At 42.9% G+C, this 27,491-nt stretch overlaps 3 protein-coding genes across 6 annotated transcripts in view; all 3 read right to left on the minus strand.

Moving 5' to 3' along the window:
* Window positions 1–410: 410 nt before the first annotated feature.
* On the minus strand, window positions 411–2,577 carry aanat2 (arylalkylamine N-acetyltransferase 2). The gene is made up of 3 exons (XM_015948573.3): window positions 1,600–2,577; window positions 1,249–1,403; window positions 411–1,158 (listed from the first exon to the last, which is right to left on the minus strand). The coding sequence occupies exons 1-3, from the start codon at window positions 1,766–1,768 to the stop codon at window positions 853–855; spliced, it is 630 nt and encodes a 209-aa protein (XP_015804059.1). The 5' UTR covers window positions 1,769–2,577; the 3' UTR covers window positions 411–852.
* Window positions 2,578–11,570: 8,993 nt separating this feature from the next.
* mgrn1b (mahogunin, ring finger 1b) lies at window positions 11,571–17,920 on the minus strand. Of its 4 annotated transcripts, XM_015948575.3 has the most exons (17): window positions 17,610–17,920; window positions 16,990–17,108; window positions 16,729–16,817; window positions 16,499–16,645; window positions 15,920–16,037; window positions 15,765–15,831; window positions 15,616–15,659; window positions 15,486–15,533; window positions 15,221–15,289; window positions 14,982–15,141; window positions 14,779–14,888; window positions 14,441–14,655; window positions 14,174–14,285; window positions 14,053–14,098; window positions 13,872–13,976; window positions 12,641–12,686; window positions 12,197–12,369 (listed from the first exon to the last, which is right to left on the minus strand). In XM_015948575.3, the coding sequence occupies exons 1-16, from the start codon at window positions 17,695–17,697 to the stop codon at window positions 12,646–12,648; spliced, it is 1,578 nt and encodes a 525-aa protein (XP_015804061.3). In that variant the 5' UTR covers window positions 17,698–17,920; the 3' UTR covers window positions 12,197–12,369; window positions 12,641–12,645. The 4 variants fall into 4 exon arrangements, with proteins under 4 accessions (XP_015804060.3, XP_015804062.3, XP_015804061.3 ...); XM_015948574.3 differs by lacking the exon at window positions 12,641–12,686 and having other exon boundaries at window positions 11,571–12,369; XM_015948577.3 differs by lacking the exon at window positions 13,872–13,976 and having other exon boundaries at window positions 12,201–12,369.
* A 5,276-nt stretch (window positions 17,921–23,196) lies between these two features.
* Window positions 23,197–27,491, minus strand: part of dnah10 (dynein axonemal heavy chain 10) — a 45,982-nt gene continuing 41,687 nt past the window's right edge. The window contains exons 73-78 of the mRNA XM_070551345.1: window positions 27,305–27,436; window positions 26,957–27,168; window positions 26,687–26,854; window positions 23,914–24,094; window positions 23,695–23,840; window positions 23,197–23,619 (exon numbers count right to left, since the gene is read on the minus strand). Of these exons, the coding sequence (XP_070407446.1) occupies window positions 23,470–23,619; window positions 23,695–23,840; window positions 23,914–24,094; window positions 26,687–26,854; window positions 26,957–27,168; window positions 27,305–27,436 (989 nt within the window). The 3' untranslated portion in view covers window positions 23,197–23,469. The remainder of the gene's footprint in view (window positions 23,620–23,694; window positions 23,841–23,913; window positions 24,095–26,686; window positions 26,855–26,956; window positions 27,169–27,304; window positions 27,437–27,491) is intronic.

Raw genomic sequence — 27,491 nt, forward strand, 5'->3', positions numbered from 1 at the left:
GTCTTGGCCATAGTGGAGTTTGGAGTCTGGGTGTTTGAGGCTGTGGACAGGTGTCTTTTATACAGACAATGAGTTCAAACAGGTGCCATTAATACAGGTAACGAGTGGAGGACAGAAAAGCTTCTTAAAGAAGACGTTACAGGTCTGTGAGAGCCAGAGATTTCCCTTGTTTGAAGAGACCAAATACTTATTTTCCACCCTGATTTACAAAGAAATTCTTTAAAAATCCTGCCATGTGAATTCATGGATTTTTTTTCACATTTTGTCTCTCACAGTTGAAGTGTACATATGATGTAAATTACTGACCTCTGTCATCATTTTAAGTGGGAGAACTTGCACAATCGGTGGCTGACTAAATACTTTTTTGCCCCACTGTATGTGACTGAGCATTGTTGTGTAGTTTATTTAAACCGAGCAACAATAAAACAAAACATTTCTGTTACTGATGTTCAACTCATATTTTATTCCATTTTTAGTGATCTGTGTAGCTCCTCCACAGCACCAAATAATAAAACTCATCACAGCTTCTGATTCAAGCTGATAAAAAAACATTTTATAAATATTTACAACAGATTTTTGGATTGATTGTGTCTGCACCTCTTTTGCACAAATTACATTATAAACAGTCAGGTAAACATGAAGCGTTGTGCTACTGATAAGACAACATGAGCCGATGCCTGATAATCCACTTTAACTGCAAAAGATGACAAATTCATGTTGATTGAAGATTTGAATCCACCTTTAGTCCTTTTCATTCACACGAGATGCTGAACCCAGCCAACAGATTCAATTGGCTCTTTTCTTCTATTTTTACATATTTTCTGTCCTGAGTCCAAATAATTGAAGAAAAGGCTAACAGCCGCTGTTCCGCCGCGCGTATGCCTGCCCACCAAGCAGGTACTCCATCTCTTGGAAATTCAAGTTGGACACAGAGATTTCTGACGGCCCTTTTTCTTTGAAACCAGCCTTGAGATAGAAGGGCACGAGAAAGTCCTCGCAGATCAGCAGGGCTCGACGGAGACCCGGCACGCAGCGCAGGTACTGCAGGTAGCGCCACAGAAGGATGGAGCCCTTGCCCTGTTGTCGACAGTGGCGATGCACAGACAGCACGTGGATGTGCACAGCGGGGGTGTCTGGAACATGCCGAGTCATGGCCTCCTGAAAAAAGAAAGCTTGTCATGTCAGCTTTTTAACCCAAATAAGTAATAGTTTTAGAGAATTGCAGGTTTTGTTATTATGTTAAAGTACCTGTGAAAGCCTGTCCTTGTCCCAGCCTGAGCCGATGATGAAAGCGACCAGCTGTCCCTCTTCGAACCAGCCCAGGGACAACTCAGGACACAGAACCAGGAAATTAAGCACCTCATCCAGAGTGAGTGGACACTCTCCGGACACAGACACAAAGGCTGGGTGGCATTCAGACCATGATCATTATCAAAGGAGTAGTTATGATGAGCAAAACACACTCAAGTCTAAACGGATGATGGGCTTGAATATTTGAGTTACGACACGTTTACAACATATTTTAAAAGACAGTAGAAGGTTTAACACAAAGCTGAGCTCTATGTACTCGGTCAGACATTTAGATAAGTTTAGACTTGCCTTCTCTCTCAATTTCCAACACGCTGATGGCATCCTGGGGTGTGAGGTTTCTGAACTCACTGGCAGGAAGTGTGTGTCGTCTCTGCTGCCGAGGGCCGTCCCGTCTGACCGGTGTCTTCAGAAAGAACGGCTTCAGAAACGGTGACCCGCTGACCTGCTTTGTCATCATAACTGAATACTGCGCTAAACCGGAGCTGCAGACTATTTTACAAAACCTCTTCTGTTTGTGCCTCCTCTCTTTCAAGCCCTTTGCATCAGAATTAGAATCAGGCAGTCAGCTGAGCCAAACTTCTCCTGTGGTCCACCTGGCTTCAACTGGCAAGATGCTGACCTCCGTGCCTCCTTTTCTGTCTCCTCATCTTCATTCTGTCTGATCTCATAATGCGAAGAGGTTGTCTGAAAGCAGGATAGCTGCCCGTGCACGTGCCGCCAGAGCCTCCAAATCTTGGATTACCAAAGAGTAACATTTTGTTACTCGTGCAATCCCAATACATTTCATACACTAGAATTAAATCACGCCTCGTGATGATGGACTAATAGAAAGCGTGTTGAGATGTATATTAGGAATTAGCTGCAACATAAATGTGTGTTCTAACTAGGCATGAGTGAGACATGGTGTTGATGGATGTGGCTGTACACGTTTTTCAGGGATTAAGGGCATGTGGGCCAGTTTAACGGCACACGGTGAGGAGGGAGATTTGTGTGGATTGCTGTTGGGATGATTTCATGCTTTAGAAAGATTTAACAAAGACTAATTAACTGAAAAGGCCCTTGTTTTAATGGCTGGGAGTGAATTTGTTTACACAGATGTAATACAGGTGTCAGTTCTAAACATTAATCTGACATACCCTACAGTTTTTATCTGAAGGAGAATGTGTCTGTACTTTATTTTATCAAAGGAATTACAGACTAAACTAAATAAATAAATTTTTATTTAGGTCACGCCGACCTATTTTTTTAACATACTTTTTTGTAAGCTACATTTTTATAACACTTCTGTAAGTCAGGGTGTTCGACTCTCCGTGCGACCCCTCGACATGCGCTACTTTGGGGAAATGTGCAGACTGTCTACTGAAGAGACGCGCTACCTCTGGAAGTTTTTATGTTACTGCTTGTTGCATGTTTACCTGACAGTTAGCTTGCAAATGGCTTGTAAAATACCATTGTTATTATACTGTGTAAGAGGGTATAATATGCTGCTTTTAAGCTTAATATATTACCTTTACTTATGACCAATAAGGTGTGATACTCTATATAAAGATAGGGTATCAACCTGATTGGTCTTTGCATGTTTAATCAGAAAAATTAGGATTCTTTGCTTTTTCAGTGATCATAAACACACTTTGTATTAATTCAGACAGAGTCAAGTTCATAAAAAGTAAGAAATTTATTTTCTAAACAAATTAAAAGCATGACAAGCTATAAACAACTTTATGTGATGGATGAATCTAAGTGGATGTAATATGAGGTGTGGTGATGGAATGGTGTGTGATGTTTATCAGAACCTTGTATCTAGAAGAAACTGAGCTCTGGGTGTGAAAAAAATGTGTGGTTGTCATAAGCTGAAGAATTGATTCATCAAAACGGCATCGTGTCGTGCCCACGTACCCGTTCCTGGAGACCCTGTTTGGAACCGAGATGTCAAGGAGTCATTGACCCCAATGCACGTGGCTCGTAAGAAAACCTTGATGCGACCAAGTCAGTCCTTGGATGCCTCCCGAGTCACAACAGATAGATGAAATCGTTTGTGTCTAGAACGGTTGGACTCTTAAGGAGTCGGAGCTGTGCCAGCTTTGTTCTGCAGGAACCGCTTGCTGTGTCAGCTGCAGCATGCAACAGGTTTGACAGCTTGTCAAGAGATGCGGTGGGTGGTTAAAGAGTTTTCCTCCGGTGGCCAGTCCGGAGTTCGGCTCAAAACTAACTGAATCAGCAAGTTATTCTGTTTTAACAAATGCCATATTATGATTACATGGCCAACCAGAATTTGACATGCAAAGGGGTTTTACTAACCAACCTCAGATACAGGAGCTCTGATTTGTGGATCAGAAAGCAACGTGTGATGAAATTACTTTAACCTTCTGTATGAGTGTGTGGCTGATTAGCTTGTCAAGTAGACTGATTGTCAGACAAATAGATCATTGATTCATTTCAACCTTATTAACTTAGTCACAGATTAATCAACCTAATTAATTTAAGCACAGATTAATCAAAACATTTCATTTAACCATATTGTCTATTCATTAGATGATTAATTAACTCATGTGAGCTGAAAATGTTCACTTTTATTCAGAGGCAGGAGGAGTTCTGTAGAAGCGATAAGAGGAAGCTTAGGGCCTTGAAACGGGAACTGTTTTCTTGACAATATGTTATCCTGGTTTTCAAAGCTGCAGAGGCCTGGACTTCAGCGGATAGAATAGCAGAATCCAGCAGATTAAAGGCACTAGAAGCAGACTCATGTCTCCAAATGACTGGATACTGAAGAGGTCAAACTATAGGTGAAAAACTGACCATTTCTGGACGCTACAACTGTAAACAAGAAATCATGTCAAACACTGTATATTGTTGCTAATAATTATACTAAAGTTCTGTATTTCATAATGAGTATGTTACTATACTGTCAACAAGAGCGAAACTGTCATAACACGCTGCGGTAGGAATGTTTAACAAGGAAACACGGACAGTCAGAATAAGGGACTCCAGACTAGGGGTTGTATGAACTAGTCGACTAGTCGACTTCACTGCTCTGTAGTGACTTTTTATGCATTTCATCGACTAGTCGCTGTCACGTGATAATGACCGTCAAGATGCAGTCCTCGGGAAAGACAGCAGGTGATGAGCCCCTGTGCGTCGGGAGGCGACGCGCTGTGCCAGAGCGTCAGTACTGACACCCGCCGTAAAATGGGCATTTAACCAAATTGTGACCTTTACCCTCTTGCAATTTAACATTCCCCTCACCCCCATCCTAACCTTAACCAGCTTGCGCATGCAAAGCTCTGATCAATGACGCGCTCCAGACATCTGCCTCCTGAGCACGGCCACAGTGACATTATCAAATTAGGTGTCACCACCTCAAAAACAAATTTAACACGCGATTGTTCATGTCGGCTCATTTCCTTTTATGTGTTTCACTGCTGTGGAGCGGAGCATCACTTGTTTTGTCCTCCGGTGATGCACCTCACCAGTGCGGCCGGCGAGCAGCGCGCACTCCGCTGTTTTTGCGATCGATAGATCTTTGAGAACTGCAGTTCAAATGTAACTCATGAGGTGAATATAAATGAACCCAGGTAGCAGTTTTTCTTTAGGATTGAGAGGAGATGCAGGAGGATAATAAACAGAGACAGGACAGAAAAATAGTCAAGTTAGTTTTTGTACCTGGTGGTTGCAACAAACAGACACCATTGAAGGTAATCAGAAGTGAGGAACAGAAAAAGAAATAATTATTTTAATGTTTAGAGCAGCAGCGACTCTCAGAGGCTGCAGGCGCATCAGTGAGTTTGCGGCCGCTGCGCAGGGGGAGGGGGGAGAGGGCTGAAGCGGAGCAGTATAGATGCAGGCACTACCATTGTTAAAAGAGATGTGTTTAACTTAGAAAATGTGGGCGCAATTTTAATTGTCAAAAACTCCTGCGAGCCAACCGACCCACCCACCCCCACCCCCCGCCGCTTCAGGTGTATGACATCATCAACAACTAGTCAAAGTCGACTCGATTGTCATTACTTGACTGTCGACTTAAAAAAAACTAAGTCATGCAGCCCCTACTCCAGACCGCTTTACACCACAATCATTCACTCACTGATCCTGATGGGTTGGCCACAGCAGCCCTGGAGCACAATGACAGAGGCGAGGCTTGCATACACAGATGCCACTGGTCCCTCTGACCACTACCAGCAAGCTAGGAGGATGAAGTGTCTTGCCCAAGGACACAACAGCTGACATGGACAGAGCCTGGGTCAGAACCGGCAACCCACTGCTTACCGAGCTAAGTCCAAAAACCTGGATCACATCCCCTTCAAAGGAGCCTCCCACCATCTTTATGCAGATGACATCCAACTGTACATCTCCTTCAAGTCCCATGAGATGTCTAAGCTGCAGCTGTTCTACACCTGCTCAGACTCTATTAAAACCTGGATGGCTGGGAACTTTCTACAGCTGAGTGAAGATAAGACTGACCAGCACCAGAGCATTGGGACTGGATAGCACATATACTTCAGTCCAATGGGATTTGGTTTTCCAGCCACAAACTGCAGAACAGGACATTAACCTGTGAAGGGAATCATCTGTTCTTCCTTGGTCATGGCAGCTTAAGGCAACCTTGTTGCAGCCTGCCTATAAGGTCTCACCTTCCTTTTCTTTTTTCCTCCTCAGAAACATCAAGATTATCGGTGACTTTAATAAGTGTCTAATCTTAATCTGTTTTCAGACAGACTAAATTCTTATCCTCATCTTTGCTGGAGTATCTGAGACGAGCCATGTACATGGAGATACTACAGATGGGTTTGATCTCATCTAGAGTGGAGCTAAGGCTGGCCTCTAGCTGGTCAGTGTGATCTGTCATACCTGTGAAGTGTAATCTATGTACCGTTTAGAGTAATACAGTATGTGACTGAAGCCAGTGTTTTCCTGCACGATATTCTCCTCCGCAACAGGTCTGAAACTAAATTAAGAAAGAAAAATGAGGGTTATAGTTTAAAGCAATATGGTGAGTAAAAAGGCATTATTGGTATTACAGATTTTCTTGATTGCTTAAACATTATAACCAACTTTTGAACTCAAATTCCAAAACCATGATGCCATTTTTCAAAAAGCACACCCTTTCCCCTGAACCATACACACTCCCAGGGACGAAATTTTGATTTCAGAATTGGGGGGGACACAGCAGGCTTGTGCGGATTTGGGGTGGGGGGTGTTATGTAAAGACCCCTTGACACGTCACGTGCCCATCTCAATAATTTTTCCATCCTCAATATATATATATCAAAGTTAAAAAATGTACAACTCTATTATTATTTTTATTTATTATCATTATTGAAGTGCAGTTTTGGCTGTTGACAATGGATAGGCCATTGTATTTATTGTTTTGGGTCTTTTTTTATTGTTTTTGGTGCAACATTTTCTAACAGGGAGTGAGATTCCTTTTTTATTTAATTTTTGTTTGTTATTTTTATTCATTTAGAAGTTCTGGTTCTGGACATTTCAATGTTAAACGAAGGTTTATTTGTTGCATTTTAAAGGGTGTACTTGCATTATTATGATATATTAACATTATATTAGTGGTTATTTTGGTCTAGATAATGTTGACAATGATATCGTTTATCATCAACAATTTGTTGGACAAAATATCGTCCAGCAAAATGTGTTACTTTCCCAGGCCTAGTCAAAAGTATAAAAATTATTTATACATAAACGGTCCCTCCTGAGATCTGGCCGTTTGTTCATTTGCTGTGTTAGAGGACATGCTGAACTAATGTTTTACACATGATCATCACCCTAACATTTGAGTGTATAATGTTTTTTCTCCCCTTAAAAGTGTTTAAACAGTTGTTGCATTTCAACACACAAAAAATAAATGGAAAAAATAAGATAAATCTAATGAAAATTGTACATCTTTGACATTAAGCTTAAAAAATCTGATGAAATCTGTTGACGATGATGATACTGTTCATTTTTCAGAGCTTTTTAATGTGAACATATACATTGCAATAGATAAGTTTACAATAAAGTTAAATGATAAAAGTTTTGAAGTTACACTTCTACCACTACTACTAGTAATAATAATTATGATGATAATAGTAATAATAATAAAACAATAATTATAATATACGAATAAATTGTGTCTGAGGAGTCAGTTATGTGGAGGAGATGAGTTTGTAAAAGTTAGTTTTGAGTATGTTTGTGAAGGAGGAGGTGAGTCTGAGCTTAATGCAGGGGTGTCACATGTTCCAACTTACGTTTAGACTTTGAAAGAAGTCTCTTATATCCACTTTTCGTTTTCTTGACATGCTGCCTCCTGGCTGTGCCTAACTACCAAAGACTCACAAATGAACACTTATTCAAATGTTATGTAATGGAAGCTGAGCTGAGCTCTGATATTACACAGCGTCTAGTTGACGATGTGACTCAGTACCGGTGTTCCCTAGCGGCTCCAAACTAGCAAAACAACGTGAGCACGTTCTGACTGTTTACAACTTGAGTGACAGCAGCAACAGCCAGTAATACGTTAGCAAGTATCAGCAGAGCCAATAGATTAGCTTTTGGGCGGGTCTAATAGGAAACCGGTTTCCGTTTCGGTCCTAGTGCTCAACTAAATCCATTTAATGGAGCGTAACATTGTTTTTGGACGGAAAAAAGTGCAGGGGACCAAAACTGCCTTTTGAAAAAGTGGGGGGGACATGTCCCACCCGTCCCCCCCCAAAATTACGTCCCAGCACACTCCTGCCTGCTTTAACACATGAGTCAGATTTGGTGAACTGTTAGCCTGGCCTGCCAGACTCCTCTACACAGAGAACAACTGGGGCTGGCCGGCCAGGCTAGTGAACTGTTACTGCAAAACTCTACACACAAATCCCTCCATGCTTCAGTGCTGACACCATGTGGTCATTTAGAAAGCACTAGCAGTCAATAACGTTAACTGAAGTCAGCACGGCTTGAGCTCAATTAACCAACTGGAAACACTAGGAGTCACAATTTAACACGCAACAACCAGAAACTCTGATGGATAGATAAAAGGGCCAAAGTCAGCTCATGCAGGTTTGAACCTGTGGATCCAAAGAGATGCAAAGGAAGAGATGGAGGAGGTCTAAGACACCATATTAACACATGTCTATATACATATCTATGTAGGACACCAGGAGAAGGGGATCTCTGAAACCAGGATGGAAGAGGTGCAAGTGGAGGAGGAAGTGGAAGAGGAGGAGGAGGTGGAGGGGAAGAGCTAGGATAAGGAGACAAGTGGTCTCGGATGAAATTCGAGCCACTTTAGTTGCCTATAATATGATTATGAGGGAGGCGGGGCAACGAGTCCAGCCAAATGTGAGTCGCTTCAATGTTGCCGCCATCATCAGACTTCCTCAGCCCCCCGGCCCAACCCAGACCAAAGCCAGGATGCTGAGGCACAATAATGATTGTAGTGTTTGCTGTACTGATTGGTCCATGAATAAAAATGTGCCACTACTGTATTAACATTGCTTACATCTTTTGTGTTCATCATGTGAAAAGGATTTTGTGGGGTGGAACAAGCAACATAACTTGTAAGTTTAGCAAATATTGTTTTTAATTTATTGCACCAATGTGTAGACCATGTTGTAGTGTGTGTGTTTTTGAGGCCTTGTGTCTGTGGGAAAGTTAGGTTTTTCAGCTTGAGTGAACGGTTTTGAGTGTAGAGCTTCGTTTTGACCTGAAAATACGATTTTTGGGGAATTGGGCGAGATGTTATGGATTTGTTTTTATTGTTTTGAGATTACGAAGCATAGTTTCAAGAAACCTGTTGAAGCATTCAAGAAAAACCGTAAACAGTTTAAGTGTGCGTGTGTGTGTGTGTGTGCGTACGTGCGCCTGTGTGTGTGTTCAACTGCAGAAATATATTTTTTACCAGTAACTTCTGTGACCCTAACCTTTCTGGCCCACTCGGCTTCCTAAAGCATGAAAAGTACTTAAACACCCATTAGCTGCTGCTGCCATACATAGGACACAACAAAATGTCTGTTTTGTCTCCTGAATCTGACATTCGACAATCCGACGGACCCTCCTCTTCTCCAGAACCCTGAAACCTTACTAGGGACGCTCAGAAGTGTGACCCCCTGTAGTTGGAACACACCCTGCGGTCCCCCTTTTTTAAATGAGAGGACCACCACCCCGGTCTGCCAGTCAAGTGGAACTGCCCTCAATGTCCACCCGACACTGCAGAACTGCGTCAGCCAGCACAGCCCCACAACATCCAGAGCCTTGAGGAACTCCGGGCAGATCTCATCCACCCCCGGGGTCTTGCCACTGAGGAGCTTTTTGACCACCTCAGTGACCTCAGCACCAGAGATTGGGGAGCTCAACCCAAAGTCCCCGGACTCTGCTTCCTCACTGGAAGATGTGCCGGTGGTAGATAAAATGTTCTTATATTGTTTCAGTTTCCCATCCAACTCTGGTAAGTTTCACCAAGACAAAACAATTAAGAGCATTAAGACAGTCCATAGGTCAACTTTACAGCTGTTCATAGTTCAGACAGCACATGACTGAGCGCCACTGGCAAAAAGACAGAAGGCAGTTTTATTCCCTTGATGAGCAGCAGGGATCAACAATTATCCACATTTAGAAATTTTGTCTGCAGTATAGGATTTGCTGCAAATTTGAAATCTAAAATTTGTCTTTTGCCATTCAGAAATTTAGAAGTGTGACCAAGTCACTGCTTTGCAAGTCACAAGTATCTCCAGTCAAGTCCAAGTCAGACAACCAAGTCCAAGTTGAGTCCAAAGTCAATGAATTGGAAGTCCAAGTCAAGTCAGAGTCCTTAACTTTGAATTTTCAAGTCATCTGTCCAACTTCAATTTAATGACAATAATAAACTCCAGAAATACAGCTTCTTAACCCTCTGGAGGCAGGTGTTGCAACGTTAAAACCTACCTGGTTACTCCACACACGTATTTCGTGAGCATTTTTTAACTCAGTCAGAAGTACCCCTGAAGGACTTAGTTGTTCGTCCTTTTATCAAAACTTGTTTTGAGCCTGAGAGGGTTAAAGCTTCATCTATTTGCTCAAACAAGCAGAAAGTGCAACAGAAACTGATTATAAACAAAAGTGCTGCTGCATTCAGCGGTACAAGATCAAACCCAGAGCGAAGTATGATTCATGATTTTTGTCCATGTCGTGCCACTTTTGTGCTAAAATATCAAATATGCTCAAGTCATCAAGTTAACAGGTGCAAGTCGATTCAAGTTGCAAGTCATTGGCATTCAAGTCAAGTCGTAACTATAGATTTTATCAAGTCAGAAGTCAATAAAATGACAAGTCTGACTCGAGACCAAGTCGTGTGACTCGAGTCCACACCTCTGCAGAAATTAAAGCACAATTTATCTCATTCTCCAGAAATGTGTTCATGTTTGCCTTCCCGCATTACCTACTTTCTAAATGTTACTCCTCCCCTTGCAGTTTTCTCTCATCTACAGTCTTGTTTCTGTAGCCAACATCTACCTGCGTTAGCTCTTTAAAAACAGTCCATTTCCTCTCAGGTGATGGGAGAAAAGACGTAATGATTTAGAAATCGGCTGTTCTGGTACAGAATCTTTGTTTTTTATTGTTTTACACATGCTGCTACACACACACACAGACAGGAACTGATTTAACAGAGAGCCAAAGAAACCACCTACTGCAGGGTCATCCTGGATACCAGGTCAAATGGTGGTCAGAACAGGAAGGCACAGTGTCAACGTGAAACGGCACAGAAGAGGAGAAAGACAAACAAGTGAAAGTCTAAAGTTCACATGCAAAAGCATTCCCAGTTTTGCACCGTTTTCACTGAATGTATTGTTTTGGTAACACGATTTCACCGATAAATGAATGCATAACTGATACCTGACCAGGATAAAGTAAATAAACAGCTGAAAGAAAAGCTGCTTAATGACGACTTCTTTCCTGGTAGCATGAAGTTTGCATTCAAATAAAAATGCTCTGTACATCAGCATAACAAGTCCTGTCAGTGGGCTGAAACGGTTTTAGCATTTAAGCAGGCAGCTAACTGAAGGCACAGAGATCTATATGCATGATGCTACACACACAGGACCAAGGTAGGTAAAGCTGCCGCCGCTGCCGTCACACAAAAATGGGACCTTTTTGTTTTTGCAGCGACATCATAAGCAAACACTCGCATTGCCACGACAAAGACCAGTCACATCGATGACAAGCACGCTTACGGAGCCAAATACTAAATCCACCTACTGCAGATGGAGCGTCTGTGTTCATTATCTTTGAATTCAGCTGTTAGGATGTGAGTCTGTAGATTTTATTATCAAAGATTGAAATAAATGTGCAAGTTAAGAGAATCTAGCTTCACGACTCCAATGTCAGAGTTTATACATATACAGATAGAATATGGAAGTTTACAGGTATTAAAGTATCTACACAGAATTACTGTAGTTATATTCAATATAATAGGAAATATTAAAACAAACATGCTAATGTTTAGGACAAAAGACGAGTTCAAATCATCTCATATTTGCCTGCTAAAAGGAAGGAATGATAAAACGGTTTTGTTGGAGTGCAAGATAACCTAAAACGCACACAGACGCAACGTTGTCAAGACCGTAAAAGTAAAAGAAACCAGCTTTAAGTTTAGTGTCAACGTGGTTAAATCAGACCAAGTGTGCTTAAAGGTTCCACCAATACAGGTGGTGAAAAATCTCTGGACCCTACATCACAAAACCACTAATCTGGTCATCAAGCAAAACCGATGCGTTAATGAAATGTTTCCAAAGCTCAAGAGGGGAAAGAGGTTTTCCTTCAAAAGCCTTTCTGTAACGATTAAACAAGAGTTCTTCCTCATCCACGTCAGCTTGCTTTGAAGTCTACTTTCTGCTCTTGTGATCTCACAAACAGAAGTTTAGACAGAGCAGGAGGAGGGAGCTGGCATGGGAGAGGAACGCAGACAGGGTCATCTTTGGAGAGCGGAGCCGAGTCAGGGGCTGAAGTGTTCATCTTCCAAATGAAGGCTGCTTGTGGGACACAGGAGAGGATGGCTGGAGCAGTTTGTGCTCTGACTTTTTAGACTTTCTATCGACTCTGAAGAACCTGCGGTGGGAGATATAAACAGATAATGAATTTGCTTCAAAGCAAACCTTCCTGCCAGACTTTCAGTGAGGCGAGAGAAACTGCTTATTTCTCATCAGTTTGCCTTCACAGACGTTTCAAAGTTGCTTAAAGCAGCAGATCTGCTGCGGAAACATTTTAGCTCCATCAGACTTTGGTGAATGTAATCATGGAAAACCACACTTGGAGGGAGGGAGGGAGGGGGCAGAGTTCGTACATGCAAGAGGCAGAGCAGACAGGAAAGCTTACATACCACAGTTACTCCTCCACACCAATAGAGCAGGAATCAGGACCTAGAGCTGTGGAACAGTGAGGAGGATCAAAGAGACAGGATGGCATGGAACAGAAGAGGAGTGTTAAGCCTGCCACACACGAGAGCAATCTGCTGAGCAAACGGCCTCGAATGACCGTTTGCTCAGCAGATCCCTCACGGTGTGCGCCTGATTTTCACAGAGTTTTCCGCCTCACCAGACGCTGAGGTGAATATCTGACCGGTTAGATATTTCCCCCCCTCACGGGAGTAAAAACTCGCCGAGTGCGCGCTACTGAGCTGCCGGCTGAGCTGAAATATTCTAGTGGCCAATCAAAGCGCGTTCTCTGATCACATGACCCCAAGATGTATTCAGATGCAGCCCCCTGCCCTGTCTGCATGTCAGAAAAATAAACAAAATGGTAACTTGCGGATTGATGGGCCCACTGTTTCCACTACCCACTGGAAGGATCCAGGAGGCGGTACTGTCGGAAGCATTTTGGGCTTTCGAGGCACATCTCTTGGAGCAGATTGGCATAAACTCCTTGCCTGGCCCTTCTTTCCAGCCATCGTACACATACTTTCCTAACCTTGAAATGCTGATGCCGGCGACGCTTCATCAACAAAAAAGTAGAGGCATTTTGTTAGTTTCCAGCTTTGTCTCCGTTTTGTTTATTTTCTGACATGCAGACGGGGGGCTGCCATCTTGGGGTCATGTGAGCAGAGAGCGCGCTTTGATTGGCCACTAGAATATTTCAGCTCAGCCGGCAGCTCAGTAGCGCGCACACGATGAGTTTTTACCCTCCGTGAGGCGGAAAATATCTAACTGGTCAGATATTCACCTCAGCGTCTCGTGAGGCGGAAAACTCAGTGAAAATCAGGCGCACACAGCGAGGTATCTGCTGAGCAAACGGTCATTCGAGGCCGTTTGCTCAGCAGTTTGCTCTCGTGTGCGGCAGGCTTTAGAAAACACGCAGAGGCAAGAGCACACAGGTTAGATGCAAAGCACAGAAAACACCTGATGAAAGTTAGGCACTGAGCTACAGATCCAGGGTCAGGTTTCATCATTCTAATAAAGCACGTAAGAAAAAGATGTAAAAGAAGCAGTCGACTTATTTCCCCTGGGCTGCCATCGGAGTACAGAGCAGTTTTATTCCCGTTCTATTCCTTCTGTGTTAAATATTTGTCTGAAAAAGGAACTTATCCTCCGTGTTCCCGACAGAAAATGTCTCACCAGGCAGAGAAAGATCACCCGCAGGGTCGCTTTCTGTTTTGGTCAAGCTGCAGCGTTCGCTGCTGCAGTCCTGCACGATGTCTCCTCCAGAATGCATCCTGTCCTCTGGACCACCCAGGACAGCAACAACGTCAAACACATCACACGCCTTTTTACCGAGTGCCTAATGAGAAAAACTCACCATCATCTGGAGAAAGAGACTCGGCCACGTCTTCGACTGCTGTGGCCTGAAGCAAAAGGAGCAAAGAGGTTCAGTCTGCAGCAGAGCTGAAGTTCACACATCAGCCAGAGGAGGAGCTTACGTCTGTGGGGGCGGGGCTGCTGGAGAGACGTGTGTGTGGCTGAGCGTCTGACATCTCAGAAAGCTTCTCCTCATCTTCCTCCTGGATGGGAGAGGACGGCGATCTGAGGGTGCTGGAAACAAGACGGGAGCCAAAATAAGTAACTGCACCCATTTTCTTTCCTAATAAAGTCGACTGCAACCTTAGACTTGTCTGAAAGTAGCGTTTCATAGAAAACCAAAGTCCAGACTTTTGAAGCGTGTCCTTCACTATGAAGGTGTACTTCACCTGTCGGGTGACTTGCTGACTTTTCCTTTCTGCAGGCTTCCATCACTTAAATGCTCTGGTGAGCTCAGCTGTCGGTTGTCCCCACCCAGACCCCCCGAGAAATTGATTTCATCATAAAGTGGGGCAGACGGGATGGGAGGAGACACCGAGCACAGACCGTTCAGAGCCTCCAGCAGCGAGATGGGCTCAAAACCAGGAGGGAGCGAGTCTGTGCTCTGTAAAAACGATAAGAATCAGCCGACTTGATGCTGGCCTTAATATTGCAACTGAGATTGTTTTAACAGGTTTTGTCATCATAAATGCTACACTCTCAACTTGTGCGTGTCTTTGTGTCTCACCGAGTGCTCATCGTGGTCCATGGTTTGAGCGAGAACTGGGCTGAAGGAGACAGGGGACAGAGCTCCGGGCTTTTTCCTCACCGCTCTGATCTGCAGCAGGGCTCTAAAGGCTGGTCAGAGCAGCCCAAGAGACAACTCAACACGTTAACAATAGAAATTCATTACTTAGCGTCATTAAAGCTTTTGTAATCAACTTGTCTTACGCAGCCTGCAGATGGGACAGTTGTTGGCCTGGTAACGGAGGGTGTCTGCACAGGAGTTGCAGAGGCACAGATGTCTGCAGGGCAGGATGAGTGTGTCCCGCAGGTCGGACAGACAGACCACACACTCGTTGCTGTTGTCACTGTTCTCATCATCAGAAGGCTGAAAATAAACACAACTACATCAATAAAACAGAAAGGCGCAGAGCATCATGGCGTGAATGCGCATTTATGAACAGAACCTTAGTTTCTTGGTTGTTTTTGTTCTCGATCCCATAGATTTCCTGTAAGAGGTAGCTCACACGATCCACCTGGAACACAAGGACCAAGTCAAACTAAACTGATGGAGAGGGTTAGACGAGGCTAAAGCTCCTTTGCTGTTTTTAAAATGCAAAACTGATTTGATTTAAATCATCAAAGATGAACAGTCCAGATCTCAAGCTGAACAAAGAACCAGCAAAAACCAAAGTGACTCAGAAAATATTCAAACAATATTAGTAAACTTACTATTTGCTTTTGCTTCAGTGGTTTAACGGAGAAACTGCCATCAACATGCTGGAGGGATAAGGAAATGTTCGAGTTCATATGAAAGCTTTATATACATCATATGTATTTAAGTTATAACAAACATACGTACTCTTTCAAATGCTGCCAAAAGTATGTGAGCGTGTCCAAGACAATCTTAAAAACAAACAAACAAACAAACCAACCAGCGGCGTTAGTGTGGAACATGAACCTGTGCAACCATTACAGAGACTTCAGAATGAACGAGTCATCCTAACACACCGTCTCCTTCGTCAACCACAGCTTGGATGACCATGGGGAACACTCCTCGGTCCAGGTCAAAATTCAGCTTCAAAGAAAAACAAAAAAAGATAGTATATTAATTCACACACCCATTTGGAGTGTTTGTGTGCAGTAGTGACAAACTCTAAACTTACATCCTCCTCTTTCCACTCGCTGAAATCGATTTTAAATGATGGCATGGAGAACTGCTGGCTCACTCCTCTCTTGTAATGCACAGTTTCAGAGACCATGGTGGGATCTTTTGGGCTGTACCTAGAACCACAAAAGGCAATCCTGTAACAAAACCTTAACTGCGGTGAAGAAATCAGCACTGATATGAAAAAACAAAACAAACAAAACAAAACAAAAATTGCAACAACGTCTGCTCATCAGAAGATGTTAACTTCAGCACAGACTTTAACTTTCATCTTCATCCCAGTCTTATCAGCGGTATCCATGGAGACTACTCGTTGCTAAGGACCCACTGCATCTATTCTAGACTCTGTGCTCTGAGGCTTGGAGCTCACCACTTACAAAACACAGTCTAAGTGTCTCTGGCACAACGCTTCACACTATAGCAGCAGCTGTGATGTACACATGAGATAGAAGCAAATCTAACCATGTTACAGATTCTATATAAATGGTTTATTTTGTTTCAGACAAAAGGACTCTCACTATGTTACCGTTAGACCCAAACCGTGTCAGGTACGTGAGTTACAAGGTGAAAAGCTTACACGGCCATCCCATTGGAGAATTCCTCAAACGCTTGGCAGTAGAGGGTGATGGCTACCCGAGCGTCAGCGTCAAAGGTAAACTCCACACTGTACTGAACCTTCGGTTTTACACCCTCCTCCCCTGAGGTGTCAGAGTCATCTTTATACCTGAAATCAAGAAGTTTAGAAAAATTATCAGAAAATGTTTACTTTTAAATGCAGGTAATGTAATACTATGTCACAGCCTTTACCTGACTAAACGCAAAGAGTCCTTTCTGATGTTAACCAGGCTCCTGAGGGTTTTCACGGGTTCGTGGGGTGCAGGTGTCACATACGGGAACTGGTGAAACAAAAAGAGAAACAACTGAAATAGATTGAAATGGTTTCATAATAAAAGCTGTTCTTGAGAGGATTTGGAAATGTGTTTGGCAAGTACAAAATATACTACCTACGTAGTACATTATAGTATAGTATAATGCTGGATCGTTAGTTAAGCGAGCATTGATTGGTACCTGCACAGGCCTGTTTCCAAGAAAATTCAGGTCCATGTTTTCCCCAAAGAGGTATCCCTCTGGATGTGGCGTGTCAAACTTCTCTCCTCCCATAAAGAAATGGCTGGCAAAGTAATTCCCTGGAGAGAAAATAAGTTTATTAACTGTGCCAGAAGCATGACATGCAAGACGCGATTTTAGCAGAAAGACACTTATTACAAATGAGTCCTTGCAGTAGCCGGAGTGGAGTGAATCCTCCCGGTGTATCTGTCACACTGGTTACAAGTGAATGTTTGAGGATTTATTTATTCATGCGGGTTACTCGTTCACCCAGGTGATGTTTCGATTACCTTTACTTTCACAAGATCCAACTTCTGTGACAAATAAACAATGCTGACTCTCACCGACAGGGTTCGAGTCATTAAAACAGCTTAGCAAACGCGACATTTTTCAGCAACATGTGACATCCTGACATTTAAACCTGACCGAGCGTTCATAGACTGTTTATCTGCTGGTCCACGATCAATCACATACAATACGTTATTAACCCGATTACCAAAAACAGAAGTCGGCGTCTTCGACTTCGCGTCATTGTTTATGAAATAACTAAGTCTCGACGCGTGGCCGTGTCTATCACTCACCAGATTTCGGAGGAAATCGATAGGCAGAGTTGGCCTGGATATCGATGTCCTCCACTCCAGCAATCCTGCGGCTCAGGATGGACCCCATCTTTTTCTGTTGGATCGCTGGTGTTCGCTACAGTTAGCTGGCGGCTAACAGCGCGTCAGCACATCAAATTAACCCCGACGTGAGACTAGACAGAAATCCAAATAGATACAGCACCCACCAGAAATAAAAGCTGTGGTTAGTTCCACATTTCCCGAGCTCCGTTTAACCGATAGTCGTTTAACGAAACTGGACACAAATTGAGGCTCGAGCTGTTGTTTTTGCCAGAGACGTGCTAACGTAGCAAGAAGGCGAGCTGATTGGCTGTCTCTGGGCTTGTCCAGGAAATGAGTGTGCTTGCTTTAGGTAAAGGCATCTGCCGGAGAATGTGCGGAGCTAATTAAGACAGGCGCGCATACCTACAATAAAAGAGGCCAGCGCAAATTAATTGAGCTTATAAAATCAACACACCTTTAAAAGCATAAAGTTCACTTCTCGTTTCAAACAAAAGAAGAAACGCTAAAATTGTACATTTTAGCTACGTCGAGCATAACGAGAGAAGCCACAAAAAATGAATCAAGTAGGGCTCCTGCAGGCAGAGCCGGATTAAATAAATGGACTACACTAGGCAGGCTGCATTTTTTGGGCCCCCCTCCATCGATGTTATTTAATGAATTGAAATCTGAAACTTACCAAAGTTACTAATAAAAGTTCATTCACATTTTACATAGCCTAATCTTTGGTTACAAATTGGTGGTTGGTATGCCAAAATAAGTCATGTGTTGTATGTTAAACATTCTATCAGACATTTTTTTAATATTTTATCCATTGGGAGAGTCATTGTTAAGGCAGTAGTACCAGCAAATAACCACTAGATGTCGTTAAACTATGTAAACAGAGCAAATGTTTCTCTTATTTACTCTGTTTACATTTAATTAAAAAGATTTTCTGCTAAATACAATAGCTTACAACATTTATAAATGTCGACAAATTAATCACATGATGGTGGAAAGGCATTCAAGAATAAATAGATTAATTTGAATGTACTGAAGCATGTTTAAAGGCACAAAAACAAGCTATAAACACGCAGCCTAAATGATTACAGTATATTTTATAAAGTATAAATTTTATACAATCCATAATCTTAAAAGAAAGTATTTTAATATAATGAAAACGTTATCTTAAGTTTTGATCTTGCTTTATGCTCATTCAGGCTGTTATTGCCTCTGCTGAATCTGAAATTCTGTGTGAATTTTCTGAGTGTGAAATTATTGTTTGCTATGCTATTTGAACATTAATAAAATTATTAGAAAAATAATTAATAAAACCAGCAACACTTACCAAGGAAACCATTTAGCATTCTCCACTCCGGGATAATCTTCAGCCTTCCAGCATCACAGGCCTAAATCACAGCAGAAACACGTCTTAAGAAATGTTCCTTGTGTGGCAAGGTGGAGAAACGAGGGCCCGGGCGGGATTCGATCCCCAGACTGCCAGGTGAGAGTCACGCACGCTAACCAGTCAGCCAAAGGGACATCCTCCTGTTGGCCTGACGGTAACAGATGGTTACTGGGGTGACAATAGGTGATGATATTGCTTGCTCTACTGAGGTAACGAGAGTTGGCAATGCCATCCAGGCTTGGCACAGAGCAACCTGTGATCTTCTGGGCTGTGCTGATGACTCTGCAGTACTTTCCTGTCTGCAGATGAGCACCCTGCCTACCATGTTGTGATGCCGTACGCTAGGATGCTCTCTATGATGGCTCTGTAGAATGTGACCAGCAGCATCTAGGTCGCTCCTCCTGAGCACTCTCAGGAAGTGGAAACGCTGCCGGGCCTTTTTTTTTTATAGCACCGCTGTGGTATTTGCAGTCCAGGAGAGATCATCAGAGATCTGCACGCCCAGAAACCTCATGGAGTGTACCCTCTCCACACAGTCCCTGTGAATGTAAAGTGGGGCTGGGTTAGCGCTGTCCTTTCTGAAATCCAAGATAATTTCTTTGGTTTTTGTGGTGTTCAGTTGGAGGTTGTTTACTGAACACCACACAGTCAGTCTGCTGACCTCATCTCTGCCCTCCTTGAGATGAGTCCAACCATGATGGTGTCATCCACACACTTTATGATGGTGTTTGAGAGATGGGTCGGGCAGCAGTCGGATGTGTAGAGTGTAAAGAGGAAGGGATTCAGAACACATCCTTGAGGAGAGCCGGTGCTGAGTGTGATGGTGATGGACAGGTATGGGCCGAGTCTGACAGACTGTGGCCTATTTGTCAGGAAGTCCTTAATCCAGAGGCAGATGGGGGTGGAGAGTCCCAGGATCTCCAGAATGATGTAGTTGAATGCAGGGGCGGATTTAGCAATTTGGGGGCCCAAGGCGAACACAGACATGGGGCCCCTTACACTAAATTTTCGACAATCTTACCTTTAACTGGATTTGCGAAACTCTCCCGTCTTCTGACATGAGTTATTTTTACTTTTTATTAGTCCTCCTCTTTTTTCCTGTTTTTCTCTCCCTTTGAGTGCTTTCAATATTTGCTCTGCTTTCTTCTTCCTGTCAGTGCTCCTGTGCTTTTGCCTTAGTTATTTTTTTTCTATTTTCCATTTTGGTCTGTGTTTTCCTCCCTTGAAACATTTTCCATTGTCTTTCCTTTCTGCTTCCTTTTGATGTTTACATCAAAAAACGACGTCACGTTCAGAAGTGAAAATAAAAGCTTTCATTAAGCGAGCTGCGTCTTTCTCTTATTGGAGCCACTAGGATAACTCCATTTCATGCTTCATGTTTTGACTATCGCTTTGAGTTTGTTACGGACGCTCCCACCTCTCTTCTACTTCTGATTTGTGGTCTTATGGCACTTGGCAAACAACAATTTGGTGCATTACCGCCACCAACTGGATTGGAGTGGAATGACTACCAATCACTTCCTGTTTGTGCATCGCCGTCTTAATAACCCTCTTATGACCATAATTATATCAGGGCCGCCTGATATTTTTTAATCTTATGGCTGTAAAATTGTAATAAAAAGTACAAAGTGTGTGTAACTCTTCTTTTTTCAGAACAACCTCAGCTTTTAGTGTATGGTTTGTATTTAGAATTTATTTCTATTAATGCCTTTAAAAAATCAGCTTAAAAGTGAAAAAGGCAAAAAACGGATTTGAATTTTTTACATTTATTACTGAACAGGAACTTCTAAATTACTGGGCAAACAATTTAAACTTTGAACTGTAATGCATCTATTCTTAAAAAAGTGTGAACCTTGGTATCTTTTTTAGCTGTTTTAAGACCTTTTATTTTCACCGTGCACTGCTATACCAAAAACTTTAGTTTTAGCAAAAATACTTATTTATGGTGAAAAGATAAATGATGCTGGAATGAAGCTGAAGCTTACAATTAGCAAATAGTTGAGGGTTGTTCAAATTAAAAAATTAAAAATAAAGACTGAACAAACATTCATGCTGGTTCACTGGAGATCTGTCCTTCTTCGTGGTCACTGTCTTCAGATATAAGCCTTCTGGGACACCCAGGCGCGGTTCTAGACCCGGACACCTAATAGATCGTGTTGATTTTCTTTGAGGCATTTCCATAATTTCATGCTGGTTTTTATGCTAATTAGCTTCCCCGTCCCGTTATCCGCTTTCACTGCGGCGCTGCGCTCCGTTTCAATCAGGCTGTAGAGAAGGATTTCCCCTTGTAGCAATATTTTCCGTAACTCGGATTGCTTCATGCTATAGATCATTGGAAAGCTGCTTTTATGTACTTTTAGGAACCGTTCGAAGTTTTTGGATCTGATCAGCCATTTAAAAGTTATAAAACGGAGCATTTTGGATGACAAACTCAGCACGTCTCTGAATCTGTGTTGTGATTCGTTGCGCTCAAGACAGGGAATCCTGGTGGCTACCGTAATGTATTGTATATGCACGAAAAGCCCCATTTTTAATCTTTTCAGCACTTTTGGAATTTTAATGATATCTTGAAAGGTTCAGGAATTATGGTAATGAGAAGCATGTCCAATCCCGTCTGCGGCCACAGGTTGGTAATAAGAATATTGTGGCATTAACAGAGGAGTGCCGGCGGTCAGGGCTAGGGGGCCCCCCAACACAAGGGGGCCCCAGGCGGCCGCCTACCTATGCCCAATGGTAAAACCGCCTCTGGTTGAATGCTGAACTGAAGTCCAGGAAGAGCATTCTCACATTGTTTTCTTGGTGCTCCAGATGGCTCAGCGCAGTATGGAGTGCTATGGAGATTGCGTCCTCGGTTGATCAGTTTGCCCTGTAGGCAAATTGGTGGGGGTCCAGAGTGGGAGGCAGACAGGCCCTGATGTGCTGACTGACCAGTTTCTCAAAGCACTTTATCACTACAGGCATAAGTGCAACAGGCCTGTAGTCGTTCGTTTAGGCTGTCCACAACTGTTTTCCTAGCGATGGGGATGATGGTGGAGGTTTTGAGGCGGGGAGGTACAGTGTTGAGTGACAAGGACAGGTTGAAGATTTTAGTGAAGACCCCAGTCAGTTGGTCAGCACATGCTCTGAGAACATTCCCATGTATTCCGTCAGGGCCTGTTGCCTTCCTGGGCTTCACTGACCTCAGAGCACATCTCACTTGATGCTCCTGAAGTGTCAGTGTGCCGGTACTGGGCACAGGTAGGAAGGGGTGTGACAGCTGACGGCCTGTTTCTCCCTCTGGAGCCGGGCCTGGAGCTGGGGCACATTGGCGAGCACCTGGTAGCCCGGCCGAGCACAGCCCAAAGAGGAGATGTGGGTCCCCCTTTCCATGAGCTCACCACTCGTGGGAGGAGCCAAAAGGGTGGGTGCATTGTGTGTCTGTGTCGGGTGGTAGCCAGTTGTGGGGGGACGGGTCCTGACGTGGTTTGTGCTCATGCACCAAACTGCAGCTCAGACTAGTCACCATTCTTGGAGTGTACATTTTGAAGATGAAAGGCTACTTTTACTCTGCTATATTTGGTATTTAATTTGTTACTTAAAAAATGTATTTCACACAATAAATAACATCAGATCACTTTACAAGTGGATCTATCAGTTGCTCTTTCACTAATCAGATGTTGCCAAGCAGTCACATGACCACCAGATCCATTGCTGTGGGAGGGTGCTTATTACGGCTATTTAAAACAGGCATGGATATAGAAGAAATGCATGAAAATGGCACAAGCCACCGTCCTCGTTTCTAAAACTGGCGAGCATCCCTGGCCGCATATTCAAAGTATATTTCACTTAAAAACACTCTGCTTTAAGGGGTTGGATTGGGAGGTTAACCACCAAATAGTTCCCATGCACAGCTACAACTCATCGTTCCCCCCCATGGAGATGGGTCAAAAACGGAGATGTAATTTCACCAGTGTGTGATGATGACTTTAACTTTGATGACTCTGAAGTAATTACTGGGCCTTCAAACGATTTAAAATGAGCTTAAATTTACAGGGGATAAAGTCCAAGATTTCATTAGGCACAAATATGCAAGTTTTGTTCATCCATCTATAAACGTACATGCACTTGTGTGATCCAATAGGGACAGAGTAAATAAAATGACAACATTAGTTTCTTATTTAAAAGTTCAATAAGAACACACACACAACATTACATTTCTGTGTTGAGGCACAAACACACATTTAAAAGTTTAATAAGAACACACACAACATTACATTTCTGTGTTGAGGCACAAACACATTTAAAAGTTTAAGAAGAACACACACACAACATTACATTTCTGTGTTGAGGCACAAACACATTTAAAAGTTTAAGAAGAACACACACACAACATTACATTTCTGTGTTGAGGCACAAACACACATTTAAAAGTTTAAGAAGAACACACACACAACATTACATTTCTGTGTTGAGGCACAAACACACTCCCTGAAGGACCCAGTGTGAGATGTCCATGTCGGTACACAGGTCAGCCTCAAACACCAGCCCCACACCCATTTCATTCCTGCGGATTGATGTGGTGTAAACTGGTGTCCTCAATGTATCCTGGTAGGAATGAAGACAGTCACAGAGGAATATCCAAAATAAAATAAATGTGTAGAGCAGTGTGGGTGTCCATACCTCCAGTCCAAGACATTGTGTCTCTATGGGGATGATATTGAGAATGGGAAGTTCAACAACCAGAACTTTTGTTTTACTTGTCATCAAGCAGCCCTTCTCCATGTCCCAGTCTGCTCCCTCCAGATACAGGCCAGATGCGAAGCAGCCTAAGGCCAATACCACTGTTAGTTCTACAACTACCTACTAACCATGCGGGCAAGGATAAATGTCTTTTGTTACCTTCTTTTGGTCTGTCAGTGACCTCAACCTCGCTGCGGAAGGAGGTCACTTTTGTGTACAGAGTGGAACGATCCAGAGGCCAGCCATTTTTCCTGCATGCAGCTTGAACCAGAGCAGTCAGGTAGGACTCTGGGATGTGAAGCCCTGCCAGCCATATCACTTTTGGCTCTCCCTTGTCCACCTTGTAGACAAAACACATACACATAATCCTGGCACGCAAATATAATTTATTTGAAGGTCGTGTCCACAGAGAAACATAACACTTGTTATTTTTGAAATACGATTGTTCACATTCTGGGTAATTTTAGACCATGGCTAGGCTACAAGACACCTCCTGTGTATTCTTGCTTAGCTAGCTAAATGGCTAACAAACGGAGAACAGATGCCTCGATAGAACATGAACACTGGAACACGCCTTGGCGGTTTCTGATGATATATCTCCTAAGCAACTGGGACGGGACCAAGACATCAAGTCAAGGTTTCTTGACATTGAGAAACACCCTAAGTCTCCTCCTTTTCCAGTTGGCTCATGGTTCCCCAGAAGAACAAAAAAAAAAAAAACGAATGCAAGTCAATGGGGCTAAAAGAGCTATTTTCTAATCTGCTTTGCCTTACGCCCTGGATCGCAAATATTTAATACTTCGATTTAAATGAAAAGTAATGAAGTGTGTTTTGACCATGCCAGTCACATACTTTGAGATTTATCAGCTTGTAAACATTTGTAATTAGTATGACTACAAATCGGACGTCGGCACGTCGCATATATGACGCCACCACATAATCTCCTTTCCCTTAGCATAGCTCCTACTTACCACAGGGCCAGATTTCTGGTGGTCCTTTCTTAGAACTTAACCTTACCATTCCCTGTTACAGTTGCTTTTGCTGAGTGAAGCAACTCAGAGCTGAGGCTCATCAATGACACAAGAACACTTGTGTGGCCTGGCCATCACAAACTCAGCTCAGCTCAACTCAGAAGTGTCACAGCAAGATCATATCTCTCCTGTCTTAGCTTCCCTACATTGGCTGCCTGTTAAATTCAGAATAGAATTTAAGATTCTTCTTCTCACATATAAGGCTCTTAATAATCAAGCTCCATCATACATCAGTGATCTGATTGTTCCATACGTTCCTAACCGAGCACTTCGCTCTCAGACTGCAGGTTTACTGGTGGTTCCCAGAATATCTAAAAATAGGATGGGAGGCAGATCTTTTAGCTATCAGGCTCCTCTCCTGTGGAACCAGCTCCCAGCCTTAGTCCGTGAGGCAGACACTTTGTCTACTTTTAAGAAAAGGCTTAAAACATGTTTATTTGATAGGGCCTATGGTTAAAATCTGATGTTAGCCTAAATCTGGACAAGTGGGGGAGTAGAGGGAGGTGGAGTGTACAGTCAGTAAAGACGGCTCTCCTTTGCCCTGACTCCAACATGCCTCCATCTAAATAGGATAGATTATCCAGAGTTATCTCTGTAGTTATGCTGCTATAGGCTTAGACTGCTGGAGGACACACTGACCACTTTTCACACTCTACTGCTTTCTTCTACAATCTGCTCTTTAACTGTACTATTTTCTGCAATTTCAGCTGTTAACTTTATTTTCTCTCTAAGTGTTTTTCTCCCCAGAAGAAGCTACAACGATGTTCTGCTGAGCTGTGGTGGCCTCATGGAGGGGGCCATCGACTAGCACACTGCTGCTAACCACTAAAACATTCTCCCTCTCCTGATAATAACTTTTTGCTTTCCTTGACGTTGGATGTGCTACTGCTAGTTTATCCGTTTAATTATAGATCCACTAGGATAAATACAATAAAGTTTATCTCTCACCAAATAGAATATTTACTAAGACATCACAATATAACTATAGACACATTACTTGTCTTTGTGTGTGTGTGTGTGTGTGTGTGTGTGTGTGTGTGTGTGTGCGTGCGCGTGTGCTTGTGTGTGTGTGTGTGTGTGTGTGTGTGTGCGCTCTGTCTTCTCCATCCCCAGTGAGTCGTGGAGGATGGCTGCTTATACTGAGCAAGGATTCTCTGGAGGTTTCTTCCTGTTAAAAGGGAGTTTTCCTCTCCACTGTCGCTTTATGCTTGCTTAGTATGAGGATTGCTGTATAGTCACTGACACTAGTCAGTGACTTGATGCAATTTGCTGGGTTCCTTATATAGGAAACATTATTTCTGATTGGCTTAATGAACTAACCTGAATTGGAATGTTTATTATGTGAAGTGCTTTGAGATGACTCTTGTCGTGATTTGGCGCTAAAGAAATAAACTCGAATTGAATTGATCCCAGCCTTACAGCCCCACCCTCAGCTCCTCCTCTCTTCCTTTTTATGGAATTGTCTGGACTTGACGGAACCTGTGACACGGTCAAAATGGCGGTGGTGGCCACCTCCCATTTTAGCATAAAAACTTGTTATTGGAGCCTATGGAAACCCATTGTCCATATATTAATGTCGATGATTTAACACATCCACAATGGTTTTTTTTTTTCATCCAAGAAAAATCAAAAGAAGGCAGTGGAAGGGTCACATTGCTGTTAGCCAGTCAGAGGCATTTGCATATTACGAGTATGAAAAGTCTCCAAACGCTGCAGTTTTCTGCCCCCCACTCCTCCAACCAACTTCTAAAACAGAGGCATTAGAGTGCGACTCACAAGGCCATCATTCACACTAGAGACCACAACAAATCTATTTTAAACACAACTGAACGAGATTTTTAACCATAAATATATCAGATATTGAACAAAAATGTCCTTTGTTGGTTTATAATCATCCTTACCCAGTGGGTGTACTGTTCATAACGTCTTTTGAAATGGCTCATCCAGTTGCCGAGGGACTTCTGAGTCTCAGGTGCCAACTTCTTCCAAATGGCAGGAATGTGACCATTAAAAAGAGCACGAGCCACTTCATCCAGCTCGCTGCTCATACCTACCTCCCCGGCCAATGCCTGTGACATACAAGAGAGCAGAAACAAATCAAGGCAGCAGTAAAGAGCAAACCTGAACGTTTGTATTCTAAATATTTTTGCTCCCTTTGTTCCCAAACTCACCCTCTGCAGCTGAACCAAAGACTGCTGCATTTGGGCCACTAGTTTGTTGAAGCGCTCCAGTTCTTGAAGAAGAACCACAGATGTTGGAGAGATGTCTGTGCCAAACGTTTTACGAATAACCTCCAAATCAAAAAGGTGGGGAAGTTTGCTGTGAATGTCCTTAGCCACCTGGCTGATGTGCTCATCTCTGGTGATGTTTCCACCAGATTCACCTGAAGCATGAAGGAGCATGTAGAAACCAAGGAAGAGCAAATGCATGAAAGCATTCATCGCACTCTCCTCATAGCAGCTATTACTAGAATGCCATAAAACAAGATAATCAATTAAGTTAAATAAGCCAAATCTCACCGCTCTGAGGTTGAAGATCTATTAGATGAGCCCACATCTCTTTAACGGCTAGAGTGTAGTACCCTATCTCTGCATTGGAATGAAGTCCCATCACCTCTGGTGTGTTTGCTAGTGGCATGTTCTCAATCTCCTCTATAACACATAACAGTGTAACTGTGTCAATAAAGAATCACAATAAATGACCTCT

This window comes from Nothobranchius furzeri, chromosome 5 (assembly GCF_043380555.1).
Source record: "Nothobranchius furzeri strain GRZ-AD chromosome 5, NfurGRZ-RIMD1, whole genome shotgun sequence".
NCBI classification, from domain to species: Eukaryota; Metazoa; Chordata; class Actinopteri; order Cyprinodontiformes; family Nothobranchiidae; genus Nothobranchius; species Nothobranchius furzeri.